The following is a 27,410-nucleotide window of genomic DNA, read 5'->3' on the forward strand; positions in this document are numbered from 1 at the left end:
GGTGGATCTTATCTGATCTATTCCTGTCTCTGTTCGTTCGTCTGTCTGGATCGCACTCGCTCTAGCGGTAGCAGCGGTGGTTCCTTTTGAACTCTGTCTGGAAGTGTAGGCCAGAGCTGCGGTTGCTGCTGGCTGCTCCTTCTCTCTGTCTTGTCTGATATGAACGCTTGCTGTAGGCTCGGTGGGGTAACCGTTAAGCAAGCGTTCGTGTTCTCTGTTTCGTGTTTGTGTGGCGTTGGTTAGTTAAGGTGGCGTGCTTGTCTCTGTTGCGCTTATCGTGCGGAGACCGTGCCGTAAACGCGTTCGCTGTTGCGAATGAGTGCGGTGTTCGCGTTTAGCTAGCGTTTGTTATTTTCCTTATCTCCTCATTGTTGTTTGCTGTGCCTTTGCTACTCTCGTGCTCTGTCTTGCTCAGTCTTGTGTCACTTCTGGCAATCGCCTCTCTCGCGATTGCGTTCCTACTTTGTTTCTGCTGTTGTGTGTTCACCGTCGCGGGTTGGCGACTAGATTGGTGCACACACATACATTCTGTCCCTGTGCTCATTCTCATTGGCAATCGCATCTCTTGCGATTGCGTTCTCACTTGGTTTCCACTGTTGTGTGTTCACCATCGCAGATTGGCAACGAGATTGGTGGACATACATACATTCCTTCTCTGTGCTTATTCAGTCTTGTGTCGCTGTTAGCAATCGCCATCTCTTGCGATTGCTTTCTCACCTGATCTTCACGGTTGTGGGTTCATCGTCGCTGGATGGCGACTAGATTGGTGGACCCACATACACCCTGTCACTGTGCTCTCTCTCTTTAAGGGCTATTTTGCCCTGCATTGCTTTCCCTCGTACAATTCCTATCTGGCATCTGTGGCTGTGCAGAGGATTTGTTCCTCTGCACTCCACGGCTCCATCTGCCGGCAGGAATTCCTCTCTACAGGTGCATTGCACCTTTTGCTGGGTTCTCTCAGATTATACGCTTGTGGAGGATTTCCGCAGTGTCAGTGCGCATCCTGTGCGCTGACCACGGAAAGAATTCCACAATCGTTACAGTATGACCAGTCAAACCGAAATTCCCAGTGTAGAGGGAATTTCCGATTTGTACGATTTGGTCAAATATGGGGCCTGTATCTTTAAGAGGTTTAAGATACTGGACTCTGAAACCAGAGATGAGCTCATATCAGAATGTTCCAGATTCTTGGCAAATCCTGAATTTCAGGCCACCAACATTTCCACTTGGAGTGTTCAGATTGCTTACAATCTTTTCCAAGGAGATCTGTTTGTGTGGGCTGATGAGTATGCCACGAGACATAATCCTCGCAGGTTTCTTGCTCATTTGTTCTCTGGTAAGCTTGGAATTCCCATGCCATGCTATTTCTATGAGTTTTTTCCTGCAGTGCAAGATGCTGATCAGAATAATTTATGCAACACCTCTCAGTCTTTACCATATGCTAATGAGTTGGTGCTTGAGGCCAGACTGCTGATTCGGCTTTTCAGCCAAAAAATCAGTTGCCCATAGCAACTACAAATAAGGAAATTATTTTTGTCAAGTCTGAAATGTGTAAAACCATTGGGTGTGATGAATTCAGAGAGACTTCTCAGTCTCAGGGTTTGTTGCCCCAGGCTAAAGCATATGTGGAACCTATGATAGGCAGAATTATTTAGCGGAATATAACCCTGCATTTCAACTTTGCTCTAAAACATTATTTACAGTATATTATATGCAAAAAGCATTTTTTTTTTTACTAGACCAGCATTGGAAGGGTTACACAGAGTTTTAAAGTTCCTGGAGATTTCTGCAGACGAATCCGAAGCTGAAATAGATACATTTTGTTTACAGAAATGTATCTAAGTGTTGAATGTGACTCACTCTCTCTGACTGAGCTGGAGGACAGCCAAAGTATGTAACATTCAACATTATGTAAACAAAATGTATCTATTTCAGCTTCGGATTCGTCTGCAGAAATCTCCAGGAACTTTAAAACTCTGTGTAACCCTTCCAATGCTGGTCTAGTAAAAAAAAAATGCTGGTTGCATATAATATACTGTAAATAATGTTTTAGAGCAAAGTTGAAATGCAGGGTTATATTCCGCTTTAAAGGTGTAAGAAAATCTATACATATTCCTGATCCCAATCCAGGAATCAGGAATTGTTTGAGCCTCCATTTGCCTCATGGGAAATTGGGGCCTTAATGGAAGAATTTGAATTTGATTGGAAGGCTTTTTGCGATTTTTACATCGCAAAAAGCGAAGAGATTCTGTATGCTTGTCTTGATTCGGTGTACGTTTTGATTGACTCTGATGAGTATGACAAATGTTTTGTGGATCCGGTGATTTGTGTGTGGCAGACGATTTTTGATGAATTGCACACACACCAATCAATTGACTTCAATAAAGAGACATCGTTATCGGATGGTTGTTCCTGCCTTTCTGGGGTAAAGCATGTGAGTCTAGACATTGTGCGATCTGAAATGAATGGGTGTACCACTGTGGTTGATTCCTGTGTGAATCCTGAAAGATTCGCTCCTGCTTGTGTGGAGTTTGAATCTATGCGATCTAATGCCTGTTTCCCAGATGTTCCTGCAGATTGTGATCAACATGAAGGTGTCAGTTTTTTTAAGGATATGTGGGATCCCTTGTCAATTAAAAACAGATCTTTTCCTCTCAGTAATTCTTTCAGACCTTCCATCTATGATCCTGCTTTGGGGAAAGTTCCTAAACTATGCAGCATCAAAAGTAATATTAATGTAAAGAAACGCGGAAAAGCCACCGCTTCTACTCAGAGCAAGGCGGCTGTTTCTGCAGATGGCAATAGCGGAATGCGGAAAAACCGCCGCGTCTGACGCGGCGGTTAGCACGTATGGATCTGGCACTGACAATTTGTCCCAGCGCGGGGAGACCGCCGCCGCTTGTGCTGGTAGCGGTGCGGCCAACCCCGCGCACGGCTCTGCAGAGACATTGCGAGACTTGGCAGGTGTGGCTGGAACCAGTAGTCCACCTAGATTCAGAATGACACGCGTGCGCGCGGAGAGGCAGAGCTTATATGGCAGCCAGAAAAGGGTCAGCTGACCAAGGTGGTCAGCTGACAATTCCACCACTCCTGATTGGTCCAGCACTTAGGGGAGGCGCTGGAGAGCGCTGATGTATATATACTGGATGCTGGTCATTCTTCCAGTGTCTGGCATTGCGATCACAACGTGGTAGCACTCAGACCTTGTTTGTATCTATGTTCTAGCATAGTTTCCAAAGGTGTTGACGATCAAGGACCTCACACCTTAGCGTTAGGAATTATTGATCTGTATTATTTGTTATGACCTTTTGCCTGCCTGACTATTCCTCTGAACTCTGATTCTGTACCTTGCTATTTCTGATATCCTGTTGCCAAACTCTGCTCGTTCCTGAACTCTGTATCTGCCTCCTGACTCTGTACCTCGTTATTCTGATACCCCGTTGCCGAACCCTGCCCGTCTTTTGGATTACGTATCTGTCTCTTGAATCTGTACCTTATCTGTCTGTGTGTTAACGACCTGGCTTGCCCGACCTCGAGAACTGGCCTTACTGTTAGAGGCAGTTCCCAGACCTGTTAGTGACACCCCCTCTTTGGTATCACTTTGGCTCTGTCCTTCCTTCACTCAGCCTGGCTCCTCCCCCGGGAGAGTCTAGGCCATTGGAAGGAACATACTTCTGTGCAGTACTCCTTACTGCCCCTGTACCTTCTCCTGAGGTGCAGTACCCTAGGTATTATTGTTGCACCTAACACTCACTTGTTATCTCAGGTGTCCAGAGGTTAGTAGATATATCTGATTATCGGTGATACTGCAGATCACCAATAATCGGGTATATTCTGTATTCTCGGTGATACTGCAGTTCACCGGTAATCAGACCCTCTCCGTGTTACACCGATCGTTACAATTAATATGTCTAATAAAGTTTCTCCTGTTGTTGTCGCACTCGCAACTTATTCTGCAGATGAATCTTTGTCTCACCCTGTTCACACCTGTAAGGGCCCGTTGCCTGGTGACAGTTGCTCCAGTGTTTCTGTCCTGAACTCCTTGCAGGCTGGCCCACAGATTGCGGAGGTTTGTGCTATGGAAGCGTCAGTTTCACAACCTAAAGCGATCTTGGATTCGCAAATTTTGCGTTCTGACTCCTCGGATTCGACATTGTTAGCCAAATCTAAGAGTGAGACAGCGCTTTGGCTTTGCGAATTTGATACTGGGGAATCTTTGCCTTGTCCAAAGAGGATCTCTGTGAGCCTGCCCTGTACCATGAATAAAGACATGATGTCCATTCACACTGACATTTGTGAGCCCCTTCCTTGCTCAGCAGATAGTACTGACTCTCCACCCTGTACTCTGGATGAGTCAATATTGCCTTGCATAAAATCTCCTGCAGTGACCCTGGAGGCTCGTCTAGGTATTGCTACCATTCTCACCTGTTTTTCTGCCATTTTGGAATTGCAGTCCAGTTTGACTGTTATGCAGAATTCTGTGTGCAGTGAGATTAGAGTTGGGGAGTCAGTGTGTGTTCCAGTAAATATTCCTGTTCATGAAGATAAAATTCAGTCTCAGCGGATTGTAGAACCATCCCCGGGACATTTGCTCTGTCCGCAAAATGTATCTGATGTTTTGCCCTGTTACATGGATAGTTCAGAATCCTTGATTTCTTTGTCAGAGAACTTGGGAAACGATGCTCCTGAGCTTTTGTCTGTTGTTCTGGAGGTCTCCGACTTACTCCCAAAGGGTGCAGAACTTTTAGGAGGTGCCTCCTGTCCCACAGGGTCACCTGAGGTGTTGCCCACTTCAGTAGGCATCGCTGCTATATTGACTACTTTTGCTGCTCTTGGGGAGCTTCAGTCATGCGTAGTCAATGATGAGGGTTGGTTGGATACCAGTACAGTCACGGAAATTTCTAAGTCTGAGTCCAAGACTTCTTTTGTAAGACCAGTGCTTGTGACCACTACTCGTGATGATTCTCTGCCCGGTTTTGGTTTTGATCTTGTCGTGACGGACTCTGAGGTTGGCCGTTCATCGACGTGTCCTGAGGTGTCTTTTGTGCTAGTGTACCCCGATGTGCTCTGTGACCCAGAAAGCCCAAGTGTGTCTCAGTTGCCAGCATGCTCAGATGCTTCCTCAGTGGAGACATGTTCTGATATTGCCTGCCTGCTTGCATGCCCAGAAGTGGTCCCTGAAAGCCCTGATCTTGATACTTGTCCTGGTAATCCTGAATCCGGAATTGTCATTGGTTCCATAGGGGTTCTTGGTAGTTCTCCATGTGAGCCTGGTGATCCTTCTGCCCTCTTGGGATCTCTGCAGAGCTTCAAAGTGTTCTGGGAGATTCTGGGAGAAATATTTAGTAGTACCCTGGATGAGATCAACAGTGGTTTCTATGTGGAAAGGGACACTTCAAATAGGTATTGTGGCAGGTTTGGTATTTTTGGACGGTCCCTGGAAGGTGGCGGGCATGGCTCAGAGGGTGTCGATGGGTGCTTCTCTGGCATTCACAGTTCTGATGGGTGTTACGCTGAGACTTGTAGAACTGATGGGCATGTTTCGATGGCTTCTGCTTCCGATGAGGTCGGTTTCGGCAGGATTGACTCTAAAAGTGGGCCTTGTCGGGCTGTCCAGACCTTCATGAGTCCTCAGTAAGAGTTTTTTGCTAAGGTCAGTTTTGAGAGACGTCTGGGAGCCATCTCTAGAGGGGGGGGGGGGGGGGGGTAGGGGGGTACTGTAATGATCCGCTCAGCTGGCTGCACAGGCAGACAGCTGTTTGACCATTCCTTGAGTCTGTGGGATGCAGGTCTCTTGATAATAGACCTGTCTTTGCTTTGCAAGCTTCAGACCTGCTCTGCTGCTGAGGAATTTGCATATGCTGATTATGCAAATTGCCTAGTCGCCTCCCTTGAAGGCTTGCAGCATAAATACCATGTGATCCCACAATCCTTTGCTGGTCATGGTTTGTTACTGTTGAAACACTCCTGGAGTGTCAGCCTTGCTATTGTTTGCTAAAGATTACCTTAGAGTATTCCTGGGGATTGCATTAGGCATCCTTCTAGTACAGTCAGGTTGTATTATTTGTATTGCCTGTTCTGTCTTCTGTTTGTCCTTGCGATTGCACTGTCGCCAGCGGTTGGCGATGGTGGATCGTTAGTTCCAGATCCTGGATCACACCTGCTCTGACGGAAAGAGCAGTGGATCCTGCTAAACTCTGTTTCCATACTTGGATTGCACTTGCTCTGGCGGAAAGAGCAGTGGATCCTGCTAAGCTCTGTTTCTGTACTTGGATCACACTTGCTCTGGCGGAAAGAGCAGTGGATCCTGCTGGGCTCTGTTTCTGTACTTGGATCACACTTGCTCTGGCGGAAAGAGCAGTGGATCCTGATAACTCTGTTTCCCTACTTGGTGCACACTCGCTCTGGCGAAAAGAGCAGTGGATCCTTCCTGTCCTGTCCCTGAACCTAGATCGCACTCGCTCTGGCGGAAAAGAGCGTTGGATCTTATCTGACCTATTCCTGTCTCTGTTCGTTTGTCTGTCTGGATCGCACTCGCTCTAGTGGTAGCAGCGATGGTTCCTTTTGAACTCTGTCTGGGAGTGTAGGCCAGAGCTGCGGTTGCTGCTGGCTGCTCCTTCTCTCTGTCTTGTCTGATACAAACGCTTGCTGTAGGCTCGGTGGGGTAACCGTTAAGCAAGCGTTCGCGTTCTCTATTTCGTGTTTGTGTGGCGTTGGTTAGTTAGGGTGGCGTGCTTGTCTCTGTTGCGCTTATCGTGTGGAGACCGCGTTCGCTGTTGCGAATGAGTGCGGTGTTTGCGTTTAGCTAGCGTTTGTTATTTTCCTTATCTCCTCATTGTTGTTTGCTGTGCCTTTGCTACTCTCGTGCTCTGTCTTGTTCAGTCTTGTGTCACTTCTGGCAATCGCCTCTCTCGCGATTGCGTTCCTACTTTGTTTCTGCTGTTGTGTGTTCACCGTCGCGGGTTGGCGACTAGATTGGTGCACACACATACATTCTGTCCCTGTGCTCATTCTCATTGGCAATCGCATCTCTTGCAATTGCGTTCTCACTTGGTTTCCACTGTTGTGTGTTCACCGTCGCAGGTTGGCGACGAGATTGGTGGACATACATACATTCCTTCTCTGTGCTTATTCAGTCTTGTGTCGCTGTTAGCAATCGCCACCTCTTGCGATTGCTTTCCCACCTGATCTTCACGGTTGTGGGTTCATCGTCGCTGGATGGCGTCTAGATTGGTGGACCCATATACACCCTGTCGCTGTGCTCTCTCTCTTTAAGGGCTATTTTGCCCTGCATTGCTTCCCCTCGTACAATTCCTATCTGGCATCTGTGGCTGTGCAGAGGATCTGTTCCTCTGCACTCCACGGCTCCATCTGCCGGCAGGAATTCCTCTCTACAGGTGCATTGCACCTTTTGCTGGGTTCTCTCAGATTATACGCTTGTGGAGGATTTCCGCAGTGTCAGCGGAAAGAATTCCACAATCGTTACATCACTCATGCGAAATGCATGCAGGCTCATGTGGCTGTTTGAGGAGGTGACCAACCTGGTGAGTCGCAGTGAAGGCACGATCAGCCACTTGATCCCGTACGCTTACTTCCTGGAGCGTGCCATGCGTAGAGTAGAGGTTTAAGCTGTGGAGGAGCGTGAAGAGGAACAGTTACGGGAGGAAGCGTTGTGGGATCAATTCGCATCAGAACCAGATGTTTCCTCAACACCTGCACCTCAGCACAGAGGGGGAGGAGGAGAAAGAGTCGTGTGAGGAAGAGGAGTCAGACTCGGATGATGAGGAAGGTGTTTCTTTGGAGGAGGGGGCGGCGGCAGAAGAATAACCGCAGCAGGCGTCGCAGGGGGCTGGTGCTGCTCAACGTTCCCGTGGTATTGTTCGTGGCTGGGGGAGGAGGAGGACTTAGCTGACGTCACTGAGGAAGAGCAAGAGGAGATGGATAGTACGCCTGTATCCAACTTTGTGCGTCTCTCATGCTGTCCAGCCTGTTAAGGGACCCCCGTATAAAAAAATTAAAGGGGAATGAGCTGTACTGGGTGGCCACGCTACTAGACCCTCGGTATAGGCACAAAGTGCCGGACATGTTACCAACTCACCAGAAAGCAGAAAGGATGCAGCACTTGCAGAACAAGCTGGCAACTATGCTTTACAATGCGTTTAAGGGTGATGTCACAGCACAATGCAATAAAGGTACCACTGGCAGTAATCCTCCTCCCATGTCCACGCAGGCAAGGACAGCGATCTCATGGTGATGTCGGACATGCGGAAATTCTTTAGTCCAACGCCTCGCCTTAGCCCTTCCGGATCCCCCCTCCACCAACTCCTGGACTGGCAGGTAGCCGCTTACCTGGCCTTAAGTGTGGATGTAGACACTGTGAGCAGCGATGAACCCTTGGACTACTGGGTGTGCAGGCTTGACCTGTGGCCAGAGCTGTCCCAATTTGCCATCCAACTTCTGTCTTGCCCTGCCTCAAGCGTCCTATCAGAAAGGACCTTCAGCGCAGCTGGAGGCATTGTCACTGAGAAGATAAGTCGCCTAAGTCACAAAAGTGTTCAGTACCTGACCTTTATCAAAATGAATGAGGCATGGATCCCGGAGGGCTACTGCCCGCCCGAAGACTAAGTCAGTCCCCACACACAGCATCTCTGCCTGGACGCCGTGTGACTGCCTGCCCCAAGACTAAGTCGCTCCCCACACAGCACCTCTGCCCGCAGGCCGCTTGACTGCCTTCTCCGCCACCACCAACAGGGTCCAGGACTCCAGGCGGATTCCTGAATTTTGAAGACCGCTGCTAGCAGCGGCCGCTATAATAATTTTTCTGGTGCCTTTACATGTCTGCCTAATTATTCTGGCGGCACTGCAGCTGCAACAACCAAACAAAAGGCATGTAAGATAATAAGGTCGTAGCTTCATTGTGAACAGATCAAATTTGATCAGCTGGACAGTCACTGTTGTTCTATTATTGAGCTACCACAGCCCGGCGACCATATGGACTTGAAAGCTTTTTACTGCTGGCAGGTGATGTAGCTGCTGCATGCTTTTTCAGCAGTTGGAAACAGCTGTGAACAGCTATTTCCCACAATGCAACAAGGTTCACAGACAGGAAACTGCCAGGAGTACCAGGGTCCTCAGAGTTTCTTGTGGGAGGGGTTTCACCACAATATCAGTCATACAGCACCCCTGATGGTCTGTTTGTGAAAAGGAATAGATTTCTCATGTAAAAGGGGGTATCAGCTACTGATTGGTATGAAGTTCAATTCTTGGTCACAATTTATCTTTAAAGAGAAACTCCAACCAAGAATTGAACTTTATCCCAATCAGTAGCTGATACCCCCTTTTACATGAGAAATAGAATGATTTTCACAAACAGACCATCAGGGGGCGCTGTGTGACTGATTTTGTGCTGAAACCACTCCCACTAGAGGCTCTGAATACCGCAGTACTCCTGGCAACTGTAACAATGTTCACACACAGGAAATGGCTGTTTACAACTGTCTAACAGCCAGAACAGCTAGAAACAGATACATAACATGCCCACAGTAACAATGTCACCATGTAATAAATGTCAGAATGTGAATCTGGGAGAGGAAAGATTTTACAATGGGCAAACACTGACTAAATCATTTATACATAATTATGGTAAAAATGAAGCACTTTTTTTATTACATTATTTTCACTGGAGTTCCTCTTTAACTTTGGACCAATAGTGCCTTACAGTTGGAGTCCAACATTTGCTGAGCTTGCATTCCAGACCATTCAAACTGTATGACTGATAAAGGGGTTGATCAGGTTTGGGAAGGAAGCTACACTATCAATGTTCTATAGAGGCCTCAAGCACAGCCATGGACAGAAATTTCATTCCTGATGTTCCACTCTAAGGCTGCCCGTGTTTTATTTTGTGAATTAGAGATCATTTTTTTCCCTGGTTGAGGCATATGCTGCATACTGTGCCAACAGTTAATCAGCTACATTAAAGTAAATCTGAGGCGAAAACAAGGAAAGGATTTTTACTTGCTTGTAGACTGTGGGCTCCATTCGCTGTCCTCCTGGCCCTCATTCGTTGTGCTTCTGGGAAGGTCTGTGATCCATTTGGGTCACAGACCGCTGCTCGTGTACAGTCCTGGCAGGAAGCACCACCTCATTGCGCTCCCATTACTGGGAGCATTCTGCATAAGTTAAAGTGTGTCTTAATGGACTGCTCATGAACAGAACACTCTGGGGCCACACAGAGTCATGGACTTTACTGGGCTGTCAGTGACACAACAGAGAGAATCAGGAGGACAGTAAGGGAGCAGACAGACTACACGCGGTTGGAGAAAGCCAGGGATTCAAGATACTGTGTCTGACCTACAAATCTGTCCACAAAACCTGTCCAACCTACATTTCCGATCTTACTCAGAGGTACACACCTAGCCCCTCACTCCGCTCTTCCAATGAACTTCGCCTAACCGCCCCCCGCATCACCCAGTCCCATGCACGCCTCCAGGACTTCTCAAGAGCTGCTCCAACACTATGGAACTCCCTACCTCCACCCATTAGGGCAGCCCCCTCCTTCAACTTCTTCAAGAAAGCCCTCAAAACTCACCTTTTCACTCTGGCCTACTACCCCTCACAAGTGCTCTAAACCCACAGCTGAACTCTGGTCTCCTACCTCTCGTGTCCCTACCTCTCCCTTTAGATTGTAAGCCTTTGGGCAGGGCCCTCCTCCTTTTGTGTCCAACCTGATCATGCACCTCCATTACTGTGAACCCATGCTAGGCATCTGAGTGAACCTAACTTGCCTAATCTCCATGCTCCATCCAGTGACTAAGCATTACCTTGTACTCATACTGTGCTGCATGATCTGATCTTTCTTGTATTCAGGTATTGTCATTTTGCTGTATGTCACCCTTAAATATTGTATGTATCCCTATTTATTGTCCAGCGCTGCGTAATATGTTGGCGCTTTATAAATACAATAAATAAATAATAAATAAATAAGCCCCAGGTAAGTAAAAAAAAACTATCCTACATTTTGTCTCAGTCAGGCTTTAAGTATTACTGGAATGGAGCCTGCTTGATCCAACAAAATGTTTTAAAGCTGGAAGTGTAGACTGAGTTACTTCCCTAAACTTTGAAGGTTATAAACTGTTGTTTACTTAAACATACTTATCTGATGGGTGTGCTTCTACAAAGTAGCCAGCAAAAGGGCAGTAAATTCGCGGGTTCAAGTCCTTCACGAGCTGAGCTTTGTAATTCAGCAGTTTCTTCCTCTCTGTTCCAATGAACTCTGACTTCCATTCCTCTACAGATAAAGAACAGAAATCACATCATGATGAGTATTTCCCGGATTACTTGTATCCAAGCTGTACCAGAAAGAGAAAATGTAAACTTCAAGAGACAGATATACAGTATGTGGAATATCCAAATGTTCAAAGTATTCGGCTAGGTTTAAACTGGGGTGTTACATTGTGTACCCTGTAAAAAGAGGATCGCAACAGAGGGGAAAAGTCGCATTGTGCATGTGATGCGACATACTTGAAAAGTATGCTTCACTGTAACTGTAACACGCACACCACCCGGGAACTGCACAGCATGAGCGCCACACAACACTGCTAAAACACTGATATTAATGTCCCATTACAATATATTTGCATCTAGTTAGCAATGGGATTGTATTGTCCAATGCAACTCCAGTGTGAGCATAGCCTTAAAGTGCTTTGACTTAAAGTGTACTCGAGGCAATATGTGACAATGTGATTATGAGATAAACATGTGTATGTACAGTACAAAGTATATTACCATTTTTTTCAGACTATAAGATGCTCCTGACCATAAGACGCACATACTGTAGGTTTAGAGGACAAGAAGCAGGGGGAAAAAATATATACTAAACCTGGTGCATCCATGGTGAAGGGGCATCTTGTGGATTATGCCCCCTTGTACCTCTTGTGTCTCCCTGTGCCCTCCTCTGTCCCCTTGTGTCCTCCTGTGTCCCCCATGTGTTCGTTTCTGTCCTTCTTGTGTCCTCCTCTATGCCCCTTTGTGTCCCCCTGTGTCCTCAGTTTGTCCCCCGTGTCCTCCTCTGCATGGGCACAGTACAGGGAGTCCCTGACATTGCGGTGCAAGGTGGTTCGTATTGGCAGGCTTTCACAAGTCAGGAACTCCCTGCATTTAGACTATAAGACGCAGTGACTTTTTCCCCACTTTTGGGGTCCAAAAATACAGTAATAACCAAGCTGTTTTACTTGATTTATTTTGTTGCCTGAAAGAGTTAATATCTAGGTATGGAAGTGACAGGTTCTGTCTTCTGGGTACCCTGTCAGGAATATAGTAAACATCACTGATAAGCAAATTATAGCCATAAAAGATTCCCTGGTAGAATACAACTTCTGAGGGCAGGGAGAGATACAATACATGAACTAATGACCTTTTTCTAACACTGAGAAACTGAATAGCCTGCCGCTGATTAGAGGAAGTAAAACATGCAACCTACTTTGTAAATGTTTAAATATTAAAGAAAAGCCTGGGATATTTAAAAAAAGTAATTTTAGGAGTAGGAGGATAAATATAATTTATTTATTTATTTTAATTTATTTATTGTATTTATAAAGCGCCAACATATTACACAGCGCTGACATATTACGCATATAATTGTTTATCTCATCAGTTTATTTTCACCTCGGGTTCACTTTAACTGGGCTTTAAATGCACTAATCAATGATGCAATAAACAAGCCAGTCAAGTAGCTACAGTTACAGCTGTTGCTCTAATTAGTATTAAACCATCTATTGTGCGATTATCCTACTTTGAATAATGTGCTATTAAAATGTTTGTACGGCTTCTAAAGAACCCCTTCACTGCCCTCTGGCTTTTAAAGTGGACCTGAAGATATTAACGTGGACCTGAACTCTGGCACAGGACGGAAGGAAAACATAGAGAAATGCACTCTGTATGCATGTAGAGAGTTTAGCCTGTCTAGTTCCCCCTCATTTGTGCCTAATCAGAAGTTGTAATTTGATCTATCCCCATGTCACATGACTGCCTTGGCAGAAATGGCAGAAATGGCAGATAAGCTCATTTGAAAGCACAGGGTGTTAACAATAAGTTTGTTTCCATTAAATATGAAATAGACACACCACAGATGTATTGCAGGATGTGTATCAGCTGTAACAAAGAAATGTTTTAGTTTAAGTTTAACTACTTAAGGACCACGGGCTTAAACCCCCCCTAAAGACCAGGCCATTTTCTATAAATTAGGCCACTGCAGCTTTAAGGCCTCGCTGCAGTGATTCCTCCCCCCCCCCCCTTTTTGCCCACCAACAGAGCTCTCTGTTGGTGGGCAATGATCGCTCCCAGGATGTTTATTTATTTTTTTTGTAAATATTTAGGTGATTGTTTTTACAATACATTTCTCCTTTTTTTATTATTTAAAAATCCCTCCTTTCTCCCGCCAGCCTACTATGACAGCGTCTTGCCACCCAGGTGGACAGCTGTGTCACACGGCTGCCCCCAGTACAGCGCTGCCGTAGATCGCAGCGCTGTACAGACTAAATAGATTTTGCCGTCTAACAGTCTCCCAGCGGCAATCGCTCCATCTTCCAAGTGGAGATGCGCGTGCAGCGGCACGCATGATCTCCTGAAAAACATGCCCCCAGGACTTTACACTGATCGGCATTAGGTGGTTCTGGGGCTGGCGCTGCGATTGCGCCCATCGGCGTGACGTGCTCACTTAACCCTCCTGGCGGTAAGCCCGAGCTGAGCTCGGGGTAAGCCGCCGGAAGGCACCGCTCAGGCCCCGCTGGGCCGATTTGCATAATTTTTTTTTGCTGCACGCAGCTAGCACTTTGCTAGCTGCGTGCAGTGCCCGATCACCGCCGCTGCCCGCCGATCCGCCGCTATCCGTCGCGCCGCAGCCGCCCCCCCCCCCCAGACCCCGTGCGCTGCCTGGCCAATCAGTGCCAGGCAGCTCTAAGGGGTGGATCGTAATCCCCTTTGACGTCACGACGTCGATGACGTCGGTGACGTCATCCCGCCCCGTCGCCATGGCGACGGGGGAAGCCCTCCGGGAGATCCCATTCTTTGAACGGGATCTCCGGATCTCCGATCGCCGGCGGCGATCGGAGGGGCTGGGGGGATGCCGCTGAGCAGCGGCTATCATGTAGCGAGACTTTGTCTCGCTACATGAAAAAAAAAAAAAAAATTTTAAAAAAAGATTTGCTGCCCCCTGGCGATTTTTTAGCAAACCGCCAGGAGGGTTAAAGGTTCAAGGTTATTATGCTGTTGCTTATCTTTTAGAGCAAAAGAAAAGTTAATGCACGCAGTGTTGATATAGGTGTGTGCTAAGTCACTGTGTATAGAATAGCTCAAGGTTTATGACCAAATGCAGCACCACACCTATGTATCTCAATTCAAATAAAGTTTATTTATATATCTTCAGAAAACACCATCAATAAAAACATCTAAAAACACAATGGACACCTCATGTTAATTATAACAGTTCATATTCGTATATAATAACTCAAATTGAGCATACTTGATAAATAGGTAAGAGAATCACCTGGATAGCTCAATGTGAGAGCTATCGCAGGGATAGAACCCGGGTTCAAGAAGTAAGGTCTTAATATAAAGTGCATATGTGATAGGAGAGTACAACAATTATCAAAAAACATTTCATGACAACAACAGTGATCAGTGTAATAAAGTGCCAACGTGCTAAAATAAATCAGCCCCCAAGAACAAGGGTATATGGAAAACTGAGTGATTGATGCTGAGACCAACGCAGCAATAGTGAGTGGCAGCTGGAGAAGGCTTACGTGACCCAGGATAGGAGTGAACCAGCGAGGTGTCCAGTGAAGTGGAGAGGCCCCCGGTAGACTGCTCTACCGGTATCGCGGCAGTCACGCCGCTTTGTCAAGAGTGGGGGGTCCCGTGTCGTTCCGGCAAAAACGCCGGTCAGAAATAGTGCTAATGCGTGAAGTCACCTGGGCGCAAGCCGCGCCCCACGTGATCCGCCAATAAGACCGTCCAATGCGGTGAAGACGAGATGCGGACAGGAAGTGGGCATCAATGGAACGCAGACTGTGTGTAGGAAGTAAGCTGCGCTGGAGCGCAGGCTGCGTAAGTATGGTAAGCGCAGTAGGACAAGAGCTGTATTAAATTGTAAAGGTAAATGAGGCAAAACTAAGGAATAAAATAGTAAGGGAATGGATGGCAGAATGGGGAATAGGGCGGCCCAAGGGAGTATATCACTTTAGAGCGAGTAGGTAACAGCATCAATCTCTAAGATCCTAACCTGCAACCCATGTATATAAAAATGCCAAACTTTATTAATGAGATAATACAGTATCATAAACATAACATTCATATTAGAATACATCCATATCAATCAGTACAGAGCCACATTATAACAACATGTATCTATATGTGTCAATATGTACAAGATAGTGAAACTTAGGGTCCATTAGAATTTCAATTGTCCATAAATCCATGGTAGCAGCAAAAATGGCAATCCCAAAGCAAGTCCAGTCCATACAGACCGTAGAAGCAAAACATTTTTTTTTTATTTTTTTTTACGCAAAAACCGCGAGAGGAGCAGACATGAATAGATGTCCATCTATAACATCAAAGTCCATGCAAAACAATCAAGGAGTCCATCAAAGATAACAATAATGGTTTTTACAGAATCCAAGAGAATGATATAATTAATCTGAAACAAACCAAAACAAATGTTAGTTACATTTCATAAAAAACCTGAAAAATCAATTTCCTCATTAAGACCAGAGGGAGATTTGGAACCCAGATTGTATATCCATCTCGCCTCCTTTTGGAGGAGTTTGCTGACCAAATCGCCCCCCCTGATGGTAGATTTAATATGCTCCAAACCCATCACTTGTAGACACGAGTAAGACCCAGAATGCATCTGTAAAAAGTGAGCGGCCACTGAGGTTAGAGTTTTCCCCTCATTAAGGTCTCTTTGTGCTAACCTGATTTTAGATAAATGCTGTTGAATTCGTACTTTGAGGGCATTTTTAGTCTGCCCAACATAAATCTTGGGACAGGAGCATTTAAGTGCATACACCACCCCTCTGGTTTTACAGTTAATGTATTGTTTCAACTGAAATTCCTTATTGTTCGAGGAGTCTTTGATGTGTGTTTGTCTCCGCATTAAGGGGCATATATTGCATGCACCGCAAGGATAGCTGCCACGCACACCACCAACGTTTGATCTGCCCCCCATAGATCTCAAATGACTTGAGCAGAGTTTATCCCTCAATGTAGGACTCCTTTTAGCCGTAATAGAAGGATGAGGAGTAATACAACATAGGAGATCAGGGTCAGCTTGAAGTATTGGCCAAGCCCCCTGTAGGGCTTTATAGATATCCGGCCACCCATTATTAAAAGTGGAGCTTAATCTCACCAGGTTAGTAGGGGATGGTGGTCGACTGTTGATCAATTCCGTCCGGTTCCTGTAGCGTGCCTTATAAAACGCCTTCTTTACAATCTTCCGTGGGTATCCTCGGTCCAGAAATCTTTGCTGTAATTCATTTGCCTGTCTAAGAAAATCCACATCGTTAGAACACAGTCTACGCAATCTGAGGAATTGGCTGACAGGTATGTTATTTTTCACAGATTTATTGTGGGAACTCCGATAATGTAACAAACTATTTACAGCTGTGGGCTTACGATAAAGATCTGAGGATAGAGTGCCATCTTCATGTGCATGAATGGTGATATCCAAAAACTCAGCTTGAAGAGGAGACATCTGTACAGTAAGGTGGATATTCATATCGTTCTGGTTTAGTTCTGCAATGAACAAATCACATAATTCTTTTGGGCCCTGCCATATGATAAACAGGTCATCAATATACCTATACCACCCTATTATATGGGGGTGGTATGCACAGAACTGGTCACTGAAAACTATTTGTCTTTCCCAGTACCCCAAAAACAAATTAGCAATGGCCGGTGCACACTTTGCACCCATAGCCACGCCGCATACCTGCTTATAGAACCTTCCATTGAAGATAAAGTAGTTGTGGCCCAAAATAAATTGCAGAAGCTGTAACAAAAAAGAATGTAAATCAGATAATGACTGATCCTCCATGTCCAAAAAATACCGTACAGTATGTAATGCCCACCGATGGGAAATGTTAGTGTACAGGGACTCGACGTCACAGGTAATTAATAATGTTCCAGGCAAAATCCGTATATCCTCAATGATCCTGAGCAGGTCAAGACTATCACGCAAGTATGAATCCAAAGCCAAGACGTGGTGCTGGAGGAAATGATCTAAAAATGAACAAGCAGAGGAGGTTAAGCCATTAATACCCGCAACAATGGGTCTCCCAGGAGGGTTGTCAACAGTCTTATGTACCTTTAGAAGCATATAGAAAGTCGGGACAACAGGTGATTTAGGTAATAAAAAGTCATATTCCTTTGCTGAGATTATCCCCCTAGATCTAGCTTCCCCCAACAGGGTTTCTAATTGTACATGATAGTATTCAGTAGGGTCACCAGGTAGTGTAACATAGTTCCTTGGATTATTTAGTTGTCTATATGCTTCCTGTAGGTACATGTCCCTGGGCCATATAACGATGTTGCCACCCTTGTCTGCCTCCTTGATGATCAAATTCATGTTGTTCCTAAGGCCCTCAATAGCTTTCCATTCTGCTGGTGTTAGATTGTTTAATCCTTTGTTGTGCATCTTCATCTGCGAGATGGATCTTAACATTACCTCAAAAAAGATTTTAATCGACGGATAATTACTGAAACTTGGCATATATTTGGAAGGGTTGCGAAATAGTCTAGAGCGTACACTCACCACATCCTGGTTGTCGTTTTCATTTAATAAGTCCATCAGATCCGCTAAAGCCTGTCTATCATTTTCATTGAGTCCAGAGTCCATAGGTGTAGAGGATGAAAAATGTTTCTTAAAAGACAACTTTCTGCAAAACAAGTAAATGTCTTTAACCAACTCAAATTTATCCAATGATTTAGTAGGTGAGAATGATAGACCTCTCTCCAAGACAGCAATCTCCGTTTCACATAATTGGTAATCAGACAAGTTAATTACATTTAGTCTGTCTCCGTGTGATGATCCCTTGACCGCTTGCGTCTCTGTATTGCTGGGGCATCTAGCATTTGCCTGAGTCTCTCTATACTTGCGCCCGCCCCTTCGGGTTCGCCTTCGGTGTCGCTTGATAAAAAATCGCTTTGGGTATCTGATACCTCAATAGTAGTATTGATGCCCCCTCTCCCAGAGCCACCAGGTCTATTAGGTTTGTTAGGAGGATTTTTTGGGGCCGGATTTGGCCCTTGTGGTCTCCTCCTGGGTCTACCCCTGCCATGTCTGCCATTACCCTTGTGGGTCCATTTATACGCAGTCCCAGCATCAAAATCACTTCTATCACGATCTAATTTTTTCTTTTTATTCTCAATAATTGAACACTCTAATTTCTCCATGTCCCTCTTAAATACTGTGATAAAAGGTTCTACAATCATCTGTTTATCCAATTTCGAAATTTCTGATTCCAGAGCAGAGATGTCAGATTTAACCTTTGTCAGCACTTTTCTATCATGATCTAGCAACATATCTATAATGATAACAGAGCATTTGCCCAATCCATCCTCCCATGTACGTTTGAGGTCACCGAGTAATTCCCAAGTAGGAAAAATCTGTACTCGGAGTCCTCTGGGGTAAATCTGTTCCCTCTTATATTGTTCTAGGCTATGGATATTCCACCAAAGTTTAATGTGATTTTTATGCAAATCCTTATATTGCCTTAATAATGACCTGGTTGAATCTGGCATCTGCTGCTCAGGATGTTTTTGAATACAGAAAGCTTTCTTAAACTTCACATTCCAACTTGCCTCCATAGAGTCCACCAAACTCTCCATCTCAAAATATTTCAATATAACCAAAAATATGTCAACAGGTGCAGAAACAAGATTTATGAGGAAAAAATCCTCAGATATACAACAAAAGAAAAGTTAATGCACGCAGTGTTGATATAGGTGTGTGCTAAGTCACTGTGTATAGAATAGCTCAAGGTTTATGACCAAATGCAGCACCACACCTATGTATCTCAATTCAAATAAAGTTTATTTATATATCTTCAGAAAACACCATCAATAAAAACATCTAAAAACACAATGGACACCTCATGTTAATTATAACAGTTCATATTCGTATATAATAACTCAAATTGAGCATACTTGATAAATAGGTAAGAGAATCACCTGGATAGCTCAATTTGAGAGCTATCGCAGGGATAGAACCCGGGTTCAAGAAGTAAGGTCTTAATATAAAGTGCATATGTGATAGGAGAGTACAACAATTATCAAAAAACATTTCATGACAACAACAGTGATCAGTGTAATAAAGTGCCAACGTGCTAAAATAAATCAGCCCCCAAGAACAAGGGTATATGGAAAACTGAGTGATTGATGCTGAGACCAACGCAGCAATAGTGAGTGGCAGCTGGAGAAGGCTTACGTGACCCAGGATAGGAGTGAACCAGCGAGGTGTCCAGTGAAGTGGAGAGGCCCCCGGTAGACTGCTCTACCGGTATCGCGGCAGTCACGCCGCTTTGTCAAGAGTGGGGGGTCCCGTGTCGTTCCGGCAAAAACGCCGGTCAGAAATAGTGCTAATGCGGAAGTCACGTGGGCGCAAGCCGCGCCCCACGTGATCCGCCCATAAGACCATCCAATGCGGTGAAGACGAGATGCGGACAGGAAGTGGGCATCAATGGAACGCAGACTGTGTGTAGGAAGTAAGCTGCGCTGGAGCGCAGGCTGCGTAAGTATGGTAAGCGCAGTAGGACAAGAGCTGTATTAAATTGTAAAGGTAAATGAGGCAAAACTAAGGAATAAAATAGTAAGGGAATGGATGGCAGAACGGGGAATAGGGCGGCCCAAGGGAGTATATCACTTTAGAGCGGGTAGGTAAGAGCATCAATCTCTAAGATCCTAACCTGCAAATAAATAAACTTTATTTGAATTGAGATACATAGGTGTGGTGCTGCATTTGGTCATAAACCTTGAGCTATTCTATACACAGTGACTTAGCACACACCTATATCAACACTGCGTGCATTAACTTTTCTTTTGTTGTATATAGAGATGAGCCGAAATTTTCGAAATTTCGAACTGCTTTTATTACGAATGCGAAATTTAACATTACGACCCAAATTCGTAATTTCGTAATTAATTTTCAAATCGTAATTTACAATTTCGTAATCGAAATTTCACTCCCGTAATGACGAATTTCGTGTCTCCAACCGAAATTTTACTTTTTCAGGTTTGTAAGGGTTTCTATCCCTCTAGATGCCTAAAATGAATAGCACAGCCAGTCCTCCTCCTCCTTCCCTCTCTCTCTCTCTCTCTCTCTCTCTCATTTGTAGTATTTCAAAACCATACTCACATTCATGACATGTCCAGGGATCAAACCCAGGCCAACCACATGGAAGACAGCTATGCTCACCACCATACCACCAAACACACACTAAATAGACTGCTAACCTAAATCTTACTTGTAGACAGTCATATGAGACACATGCTGGGTGCAGGGCTTTGTGATTGGACCATGCGATAGAGTGAGGTGCAAAAATGAAATCATGCCTAGCAGAGGATGGTTTCACAATGCTAAATGCTAGGCTGGCTGTGGTGCAATTGGTTAGTGCGTCTGGCTGGTAACAGCAAGGTTACAGGTTCGATTCCATCCAGGCATGTCTTTTCCTTTTGCGTTCAACAGTTGTCCAAACAGAGCCAACAGAGCCCCAGATAGCCATGTAGAGTTAGGTCACAGCTAGCCTGGCTGTGGTGCAATTGGTTAGTGTGTCTGGCTGGTAACAGCAAGGTTACAGGTTCGATTCCATCCAGGCATGTCTTTTCCTTTTGAGTTCAACAGTTGTCCAAACACCGAGCACAAAGTTTTGCATGCGTAAAGTTTTACGCACGCAAAATACCCCATGGGGTTCAATGGCGCAGCGCGCGCACGCAAAAGGAAAAGACATGCCTGGATGGAATCGAACCTGTAACCTTGCTGTTACCAGCCAGACACACTAACCAATTGCACCACAGCCAGGCTAGCTGTGACCTAACTCTACATGGCTATCTGGGGCTCTGTTGGCTCTGTTTGGACAACTGTTGAACGCAAAAGGAAAAGACATGCCTGGATGGAATCGAACCTGTAACCTTGCTGTTACCAGCCAGACACACTAACCAATTGCACCACAGCCAGGCTAGCTGTGACCTAACTCTACATGGCTATCTGGGGCTCTGTTGGCTCTGTTTGGACAACTGTTGAACGCAAAAGGAAAAGACATGCCTGGATGGAATTGAACCTGTAACCTTGCTGTTACCAGCCAGACACACTAACCAATTGCACCACAGCCAGCCTAGCATTTAGCACTGTGAAACCATCCTCTGCTAGGCATGATTTCATTTTTGCACCTCACTCTATCGCATGGTCCAATCACAAAGCCCTGCACCCAGCATGTGTCTCATATGACTGTCTACAAGTAAGATTTAGGTTAGCAGTCTATTTAGTGTGTGTTTGGTGGTATGGTGGTGAGCATAGCTGTCTTCCATGTGGTTGGCCTGGGTTTGATCCCTGGACATGTCATGAATGTGAGTATGGTTTTGAAATACTACAAATGAGAGAGAGAGAGAGAGAGAGAGAGAGAGAGAGAGAGAGAGAGAGAGAGAGAGAGAGAGAGTGGAGGTTGGTTGTTCATTTTAGGCATCTAGAGGGATAGAAACCTTTGCAAACTTTAAAATACTAAATTTCGTAATCGTAATTAAGAAAATTTGCGTAATTTGCGAAAATTACGAAATTTCGATTACTGCTAAAATCGTAATTGTAGTAATTTCGCGAAATTTCGGACATTCGTAATTAGGTCATTACGCTCATCCCTAGTTGTATATCTGAGGATTTTTTCCTCATAAATCTTGTTTCTGCACCTGTTGACATATTTTTGGTTATATTGAAATATTTTGAGATGGAGAGTTTGGTGGACTCTATGGAGGCAAGTTGGAATGTGAAGTTTAAGAAAGCTTTCTGTATTCAAAAACATCCTGAGCAGCAGATGCCAGATTCAACCAGGTCATTATTAAGGCAATATAAGGATTTGCATAAAAATCACATTAAACTTTGGTGGAATATCCATAGCCTAGAACAATATAAGAGGGAACAGATTTACCCCAGAGGACTCCGAGTACAGATTTTTCCTACTTGGGAATTACTCGGTGACCTCAAACGTACATGGAAGGATGGATTGGGCAAATGCTCTGTTATCATTATAGATATGTTGCTAGATCATGATAGAAAAGTGCTGACAAAGGTTAAATCTGACATCTCTGCTCTGGAATCAGAAATTTCGAAATTGGATAAACAGATGATTGTAGAACCTTTTATCACAGTATTTAAGAGGGACATGGAGAAATTAGAGTGTTCAATTATTGAGAATAAAAAGAAAAAATTAGATCGTGATAGAAGTGATTTTGATGCTGGGACTGCGTATAAATGGACCCACAAGGGTAATGGCAGACATGGCAGGGGTAGACCCAGGAGGAGACCACAAGGGCCAAATCCGGCCCCAAAAAATCCTCCTAACAAACCTAATAGACCTGGTGGCTCTGGGAGAGGGGGCATCAATACTACTATTGAGGTATCAGATACCCAAAGCGATTTTTTATCAAGCGACACCGAAGGCGAACCCGAAGGGGCGGGCGCAAGTATAGAGAGACTCAGGCAAATGCTAGATGCCCCAGCAATACAGAGACGCAAGCGGTCAAGGGATCATCACACGGAGACAGACTAAATGTAATTAACTTGTCTGATTACCAATTATGTGAAACGGAGATTGCTGTCTTGGAGAGAGGTCTATCATTCTCACCTACTAAATCATTGGATAAATTTGAGTTGGTTAAAGACATTTACTTGTTTTGCAGAAAGTTGTCTTTTAAGAAACATTTTTCATCCTCTACACCTATGGACTCTGGACTCAATGAAAATGATAGACAGGCTTTAGCGGATCTGATGGACTTATTAAATGAAAACGACAACCAGGATGTGGTGAGTGTACGCTCTAGACTATTTCGCAACCCTTCCAAATATATGCCAAGTTTCAGTAATTATCCGCCGATTAAAATCTTTTTTGAGGTAATGTTAAGATCCATCTCGCAGATGAAGATGCACAACAAAGGATTAAACAATCTAACACCAGCAGAATGGAAAGCTATTGAGGGCCTTAGGAACAACATGAATTTGATCATCAAGGAGGCAGACAAGGGTGGCAACATCGTTATATGGCCCAGGGACATGTACCTACAGGAAGCATATAGACAACTAAATAATCCAAGGAACTATGTTACACTACCTGGTGACCCTACTGAATACTATCATGTACAATTAGAAACCCTGTTGGGGGAAGCTAGATCTAGGGGGATAATCTCAGCAAAGGAATATGACTTTTTATTACCTAAATCACCTGTTGTCCCGACTTTCTATATGCTTCTAAAGGTACATAAGACTGTTGACAACCCTCCTGGGAGACCCATTGTTGCGGGTATTAATGGCTTAACCTCCTCTGCTTGTTCATTTTTAGATCATTTCCTCCAGCACCACGTCTTGGCTTTGGATTCATACTTGCGTGATAGTCTTGACCTGCTCAGGATCATTGAGGATATACGGATTTTGCCTGGAACATTATTAATTACCTGTGACGTCGAGTCCCTGTACACTAACATTTCCCATCGGTGGGCATTACATACTGTACGGTATTTTTTGGACATGGAGGATCAGTCATTATCTGATTTACATTCTTTTTTGTTACAGCTTCTGCAATTTATTTTGGGCCACAACTACTTTATCTTCAATGGAAGGTTCTATAAGCAGGTATGCGGCGTGGCTATGGGTGCAAAGTGTGCACCGGCCATTGCTAATTTGTTTTTGGGGTACTGGGAAAGACAAATAGTTTTCAGTGACCAGTTCTGTGCATACCACCCCCATATAATAGGGTGGTATAGGTATATTGATGACCTGTTTATCATATGGCAGGGCCCAAAAGAATTATGTGATTTGTTCATTGCAGAACTAAACCAGAACGATATGAATATCCACCTTACTGTACAGATGTCTCCTCTTCAAGCTGAGTTTTTGGATATCACCATTCATGCACATGAAGATGGCACTCTATCCTCAGATCTTTATCGTAAGCCCACAGCTGTAAATAGTTTGTTACATTATCGGAGTTCCCACAATAAATCTGTGAAAAATAACATACCTGTCAGCCAATTCCTCAGATTGCGTAGACTGTGTTCTAACGATGTGGATTTTCTTAGACAGGCAAATGAATTACAGCAAAGATTTCTGGACCGAGGATACCCACGGAAGATTGTAAAGAAGGCGTTTTATAAGGCACGCTACAGGAACCGGACGGAATTGATCAACAGTCGACCACCATCCCCTACTAACCTGGTGAGATTAAGCTCCACTTTTAATAATGGGTGACCGGATATCTATAAAGCCCTACAGGGGGCTTGGCCAATACTTCAAGCTGACCCTGATCTCCTATGTTGTATTACTCCTCATCCTTCTATTACGGCTAAAAGGAGTCCTACATTGAGGGATAAACTCTGCTCAAGTCATTTGAGATCTATGGGGGGCAGATCAAACGTTGGTGGTGTGCGTGGCAGCTATCCTTGCGGTGCATGCAATATATGCCCCTTAATGCGGAGACAAACACACATCAAAGACTCCTCGAACAATAAGGAATTTCAGTTGAAACAATACATTAACTGTAAAACCAGAGGGGTGGTGTATGCACTTAAATGCTCCTGTCCCAAGATTTATGTTGGGCAGACTAAAAATGCCCTCAAAGTACGAATTCAACAGCATTTATCTAAAATCAGGTTAGCACAAAGAGACCTTAATGAGGGGAAAACTCTAACCTCAGTGGCCGCTCACTTTTTACAGATGCATTCTGGGTCTTACTCGTGTCTACAAGTGATGGGTTTGGAGCATATTAAATCTACCATCAGGGGGGGCGATTTGGTCAGCAAACTCCTCCAAAAGGAGGCGAGATGGATATACAATCTGGGTTCCAAATCTCCCTCTGGTCTTAATGAGGAAATTGATTTTTCAGGTTTTTTATGAAATGTAACTAACATTTGTTTTGGTTTGTTTCAGATTAATTATATCATTCTCTTGGATTCTGTAAAAACCATTATTGTTATCTTTGATGGACTCCTTGATTGTTTTGCATGGACTTTGATGTTATAGATGGACATCTATTCATGTCTGCTCCTCTCGCGGTTTTTGCGTAAAAAAAAAATAAAATTTTTTTGCTTCTACGGTCTGTATGGACTGGACTTGCTTTGGGATTGCCATTTTTGCTGCTACCATGGATTTATGGACAATTGAAATTCTAATGGACCCTAAGTTTCACTATCTTGTACATATTGACACATATAGATACATGTTGTTATAATGTGGCTCTGTACTGATTGATATGGATGTATTCTAATATGAATGTTATGTTTATGATACTGTATTATCTCATTAATAAAGTTTGGCATTTTTATATACATGGGTTGCAGGTTAGGATCTTAGAGATTGATGCTCTTACCTACCCGCTCTAAAGTGATATACTCCCTTGGGCCGCCCTATTCCCCATTCTGCCATCCATTCCCTTACTATTTTATTCCTTAGTTTTGCCTCATTTACCTTTACAATTTAATACAGCTCTTGTCCTACTGCGCTTACCATACTTACGCAGCCTGCGCTCCAGCGCAGCTTACTTCCTACACACAGTCTGCGTTCCATTGATGCCCACTTCCTGTCCGCATCTCGTCTTCACCGCATTGGACGGTCTTATGGGCGGATCACGTGGGGCGCGGCTTGCGCCCACGTGACTTCCGCATTAGCACTATTTCTGACCGGCGTTTTTGCCGGAACGACACGGGACCCCCCACTCTTGACAAAGCGGCGTGACTGCCGCGATACCGGTAGAGCAGTCTACCGGGGGCCTCTCCACTTCACTGGACACCTCGCTGGTTCACTCCTATCCTGGGTCACGTAAGCCTTCTCCAGCTGCCACTCACTATTGCTGCGTTGGTCTCAGCATCAATCACTCAGTTTTCCATATACCCTTGTTCTTGGGGGCTGATTTATTTTAGCACGTTGGCACTTTATTACACTGATCACTGTTGTTGTCATGAAATGTTTTTTGATAATTGTTGTACCCTCCTATCACATATGCACTTTATATTAAGACCTTACTTCTTGAACCCGGGTTCTATCCCTGCGATAGCTCTCACATTGAGCTATCCAGGTGATTCTCTTACCTATTTATCAAGTATGCTCAATTTGAGTTATTATATACGAATATGAACTGTTATAATTAACATGAGGTGTCCATTGTGTTTTTAGATGTTTTTATTGATGGTGTTTTCTGAAGATATATAAATAAACTTTATTTGAATTGAGATACATAGGTGTGGTGCTGCATTTGGTCATAAACCTTGAGCTTATCTTTTAGAGCAGAGAGGACAATCTGAGTTCAGGTCTGCTTTAAAAAAAAAAAGTTTCATTTACAGGGCCTTCTCCCAGCCCCCTGCAGCCGATCCTCTGGTCCCCCGCCACGGCTCACTTTTGCTTCTGGCAGTTGCCCTGGCCGCGCGCGACCTCGTTTACGCTCCTTTCGCCGGGAGCATAGAGATTTTCTGGTAATGCGCAGGACATTCCTGGCCACAGGAGCACGTACGAGTATGTTCATGGCCAGGGCTGTGCAGGCGCAGTGGCGTCGACTTTCAAGTCGGCATAACCAAAACGATCCTCCGTTCCCCCGCCGCATTTGTAAATGGTGTGGGCACAGGAGCTAGCTAGAACTCCGCTGAGACGGACATTCAGAGCTGTGACAGCCAAGAATCTAGCCTTTGTACAGGTGTACTCCAACCTCATTTAAAGATCCTGCTCACGGAACCGTTAAACAACAGACTGCCGAGCACTCGGTTTCACTGCTTACTCTGCCCACTAGGAAGCCACTCCATTGTGCACTGCACCATCATCTTTCCTCCTCTCTGCATAGAAGCAGCACACACTGTTCGGGTATACTCCAGGCACATGTCTATACAGTGCTTCTTGCTCGCAGTGTCATCTGAGGGAATCAGCTCAGTCCTTTCAGTTGACCTTTATTAATGATGTGTACACACCTTAGAAGCCAATAGGACTGACATATCAGTGTCTTAAAGTGAATCTGAACCAAGTAAAATTATTTAAAATGAATACATGATGTACCTGCAAATGAATATTACATACTTACCTCGCTGTCAGTTCCTCTCAGAAGCTCACCATTTTCTTCTAACAACAATTCCTTCCAGTCTCTGATAAGATCTTGTAAGACGTGTCTCTCAGGAGGCTG

The 27,410-nt window shown here is 44.6% G+C and overlaps 1 protein-coding gene across 1 annotated transcript in view; it reads right to left on the reverse strand.

Moving 5' to 3' along the window:
* Positions 1 to 27,410, reverse strand: part of LOC137518761 (cytidine monophosphate-N-acetylneuraminic acid hydroxylase-like) — a 285,541-nt gene that overhangs the window by 101,963 nt on the left and 156,168 nt on the right. Inside the window, exon 9 of the mRNA XM_068236998.1 lies at positions 11,152 to 11,287. Within this exon, the coding sequence (XP_068093099.1) occupies positions 11,152 to 11,287 (136 nt within the window). The remainder of the gene's footprint in view (positions 1 to 11,151; positions 11,288 to 27,410) is intronic.

Source organism: Hyperolius riggenbachi, chromosome 5 (assembly GCF_040937935.1).
Source record: "Hyperolius riggenbachi isolate aHypRig1 chromosome 5, aHypRig1.pri, whole genome shotgun sequence".
NCBI lineage: Eukaryota > Metazoa > Chordata > Amphibia > Anura > Hyperoliidae > Hyperolius > Hyperolius riggenbachi.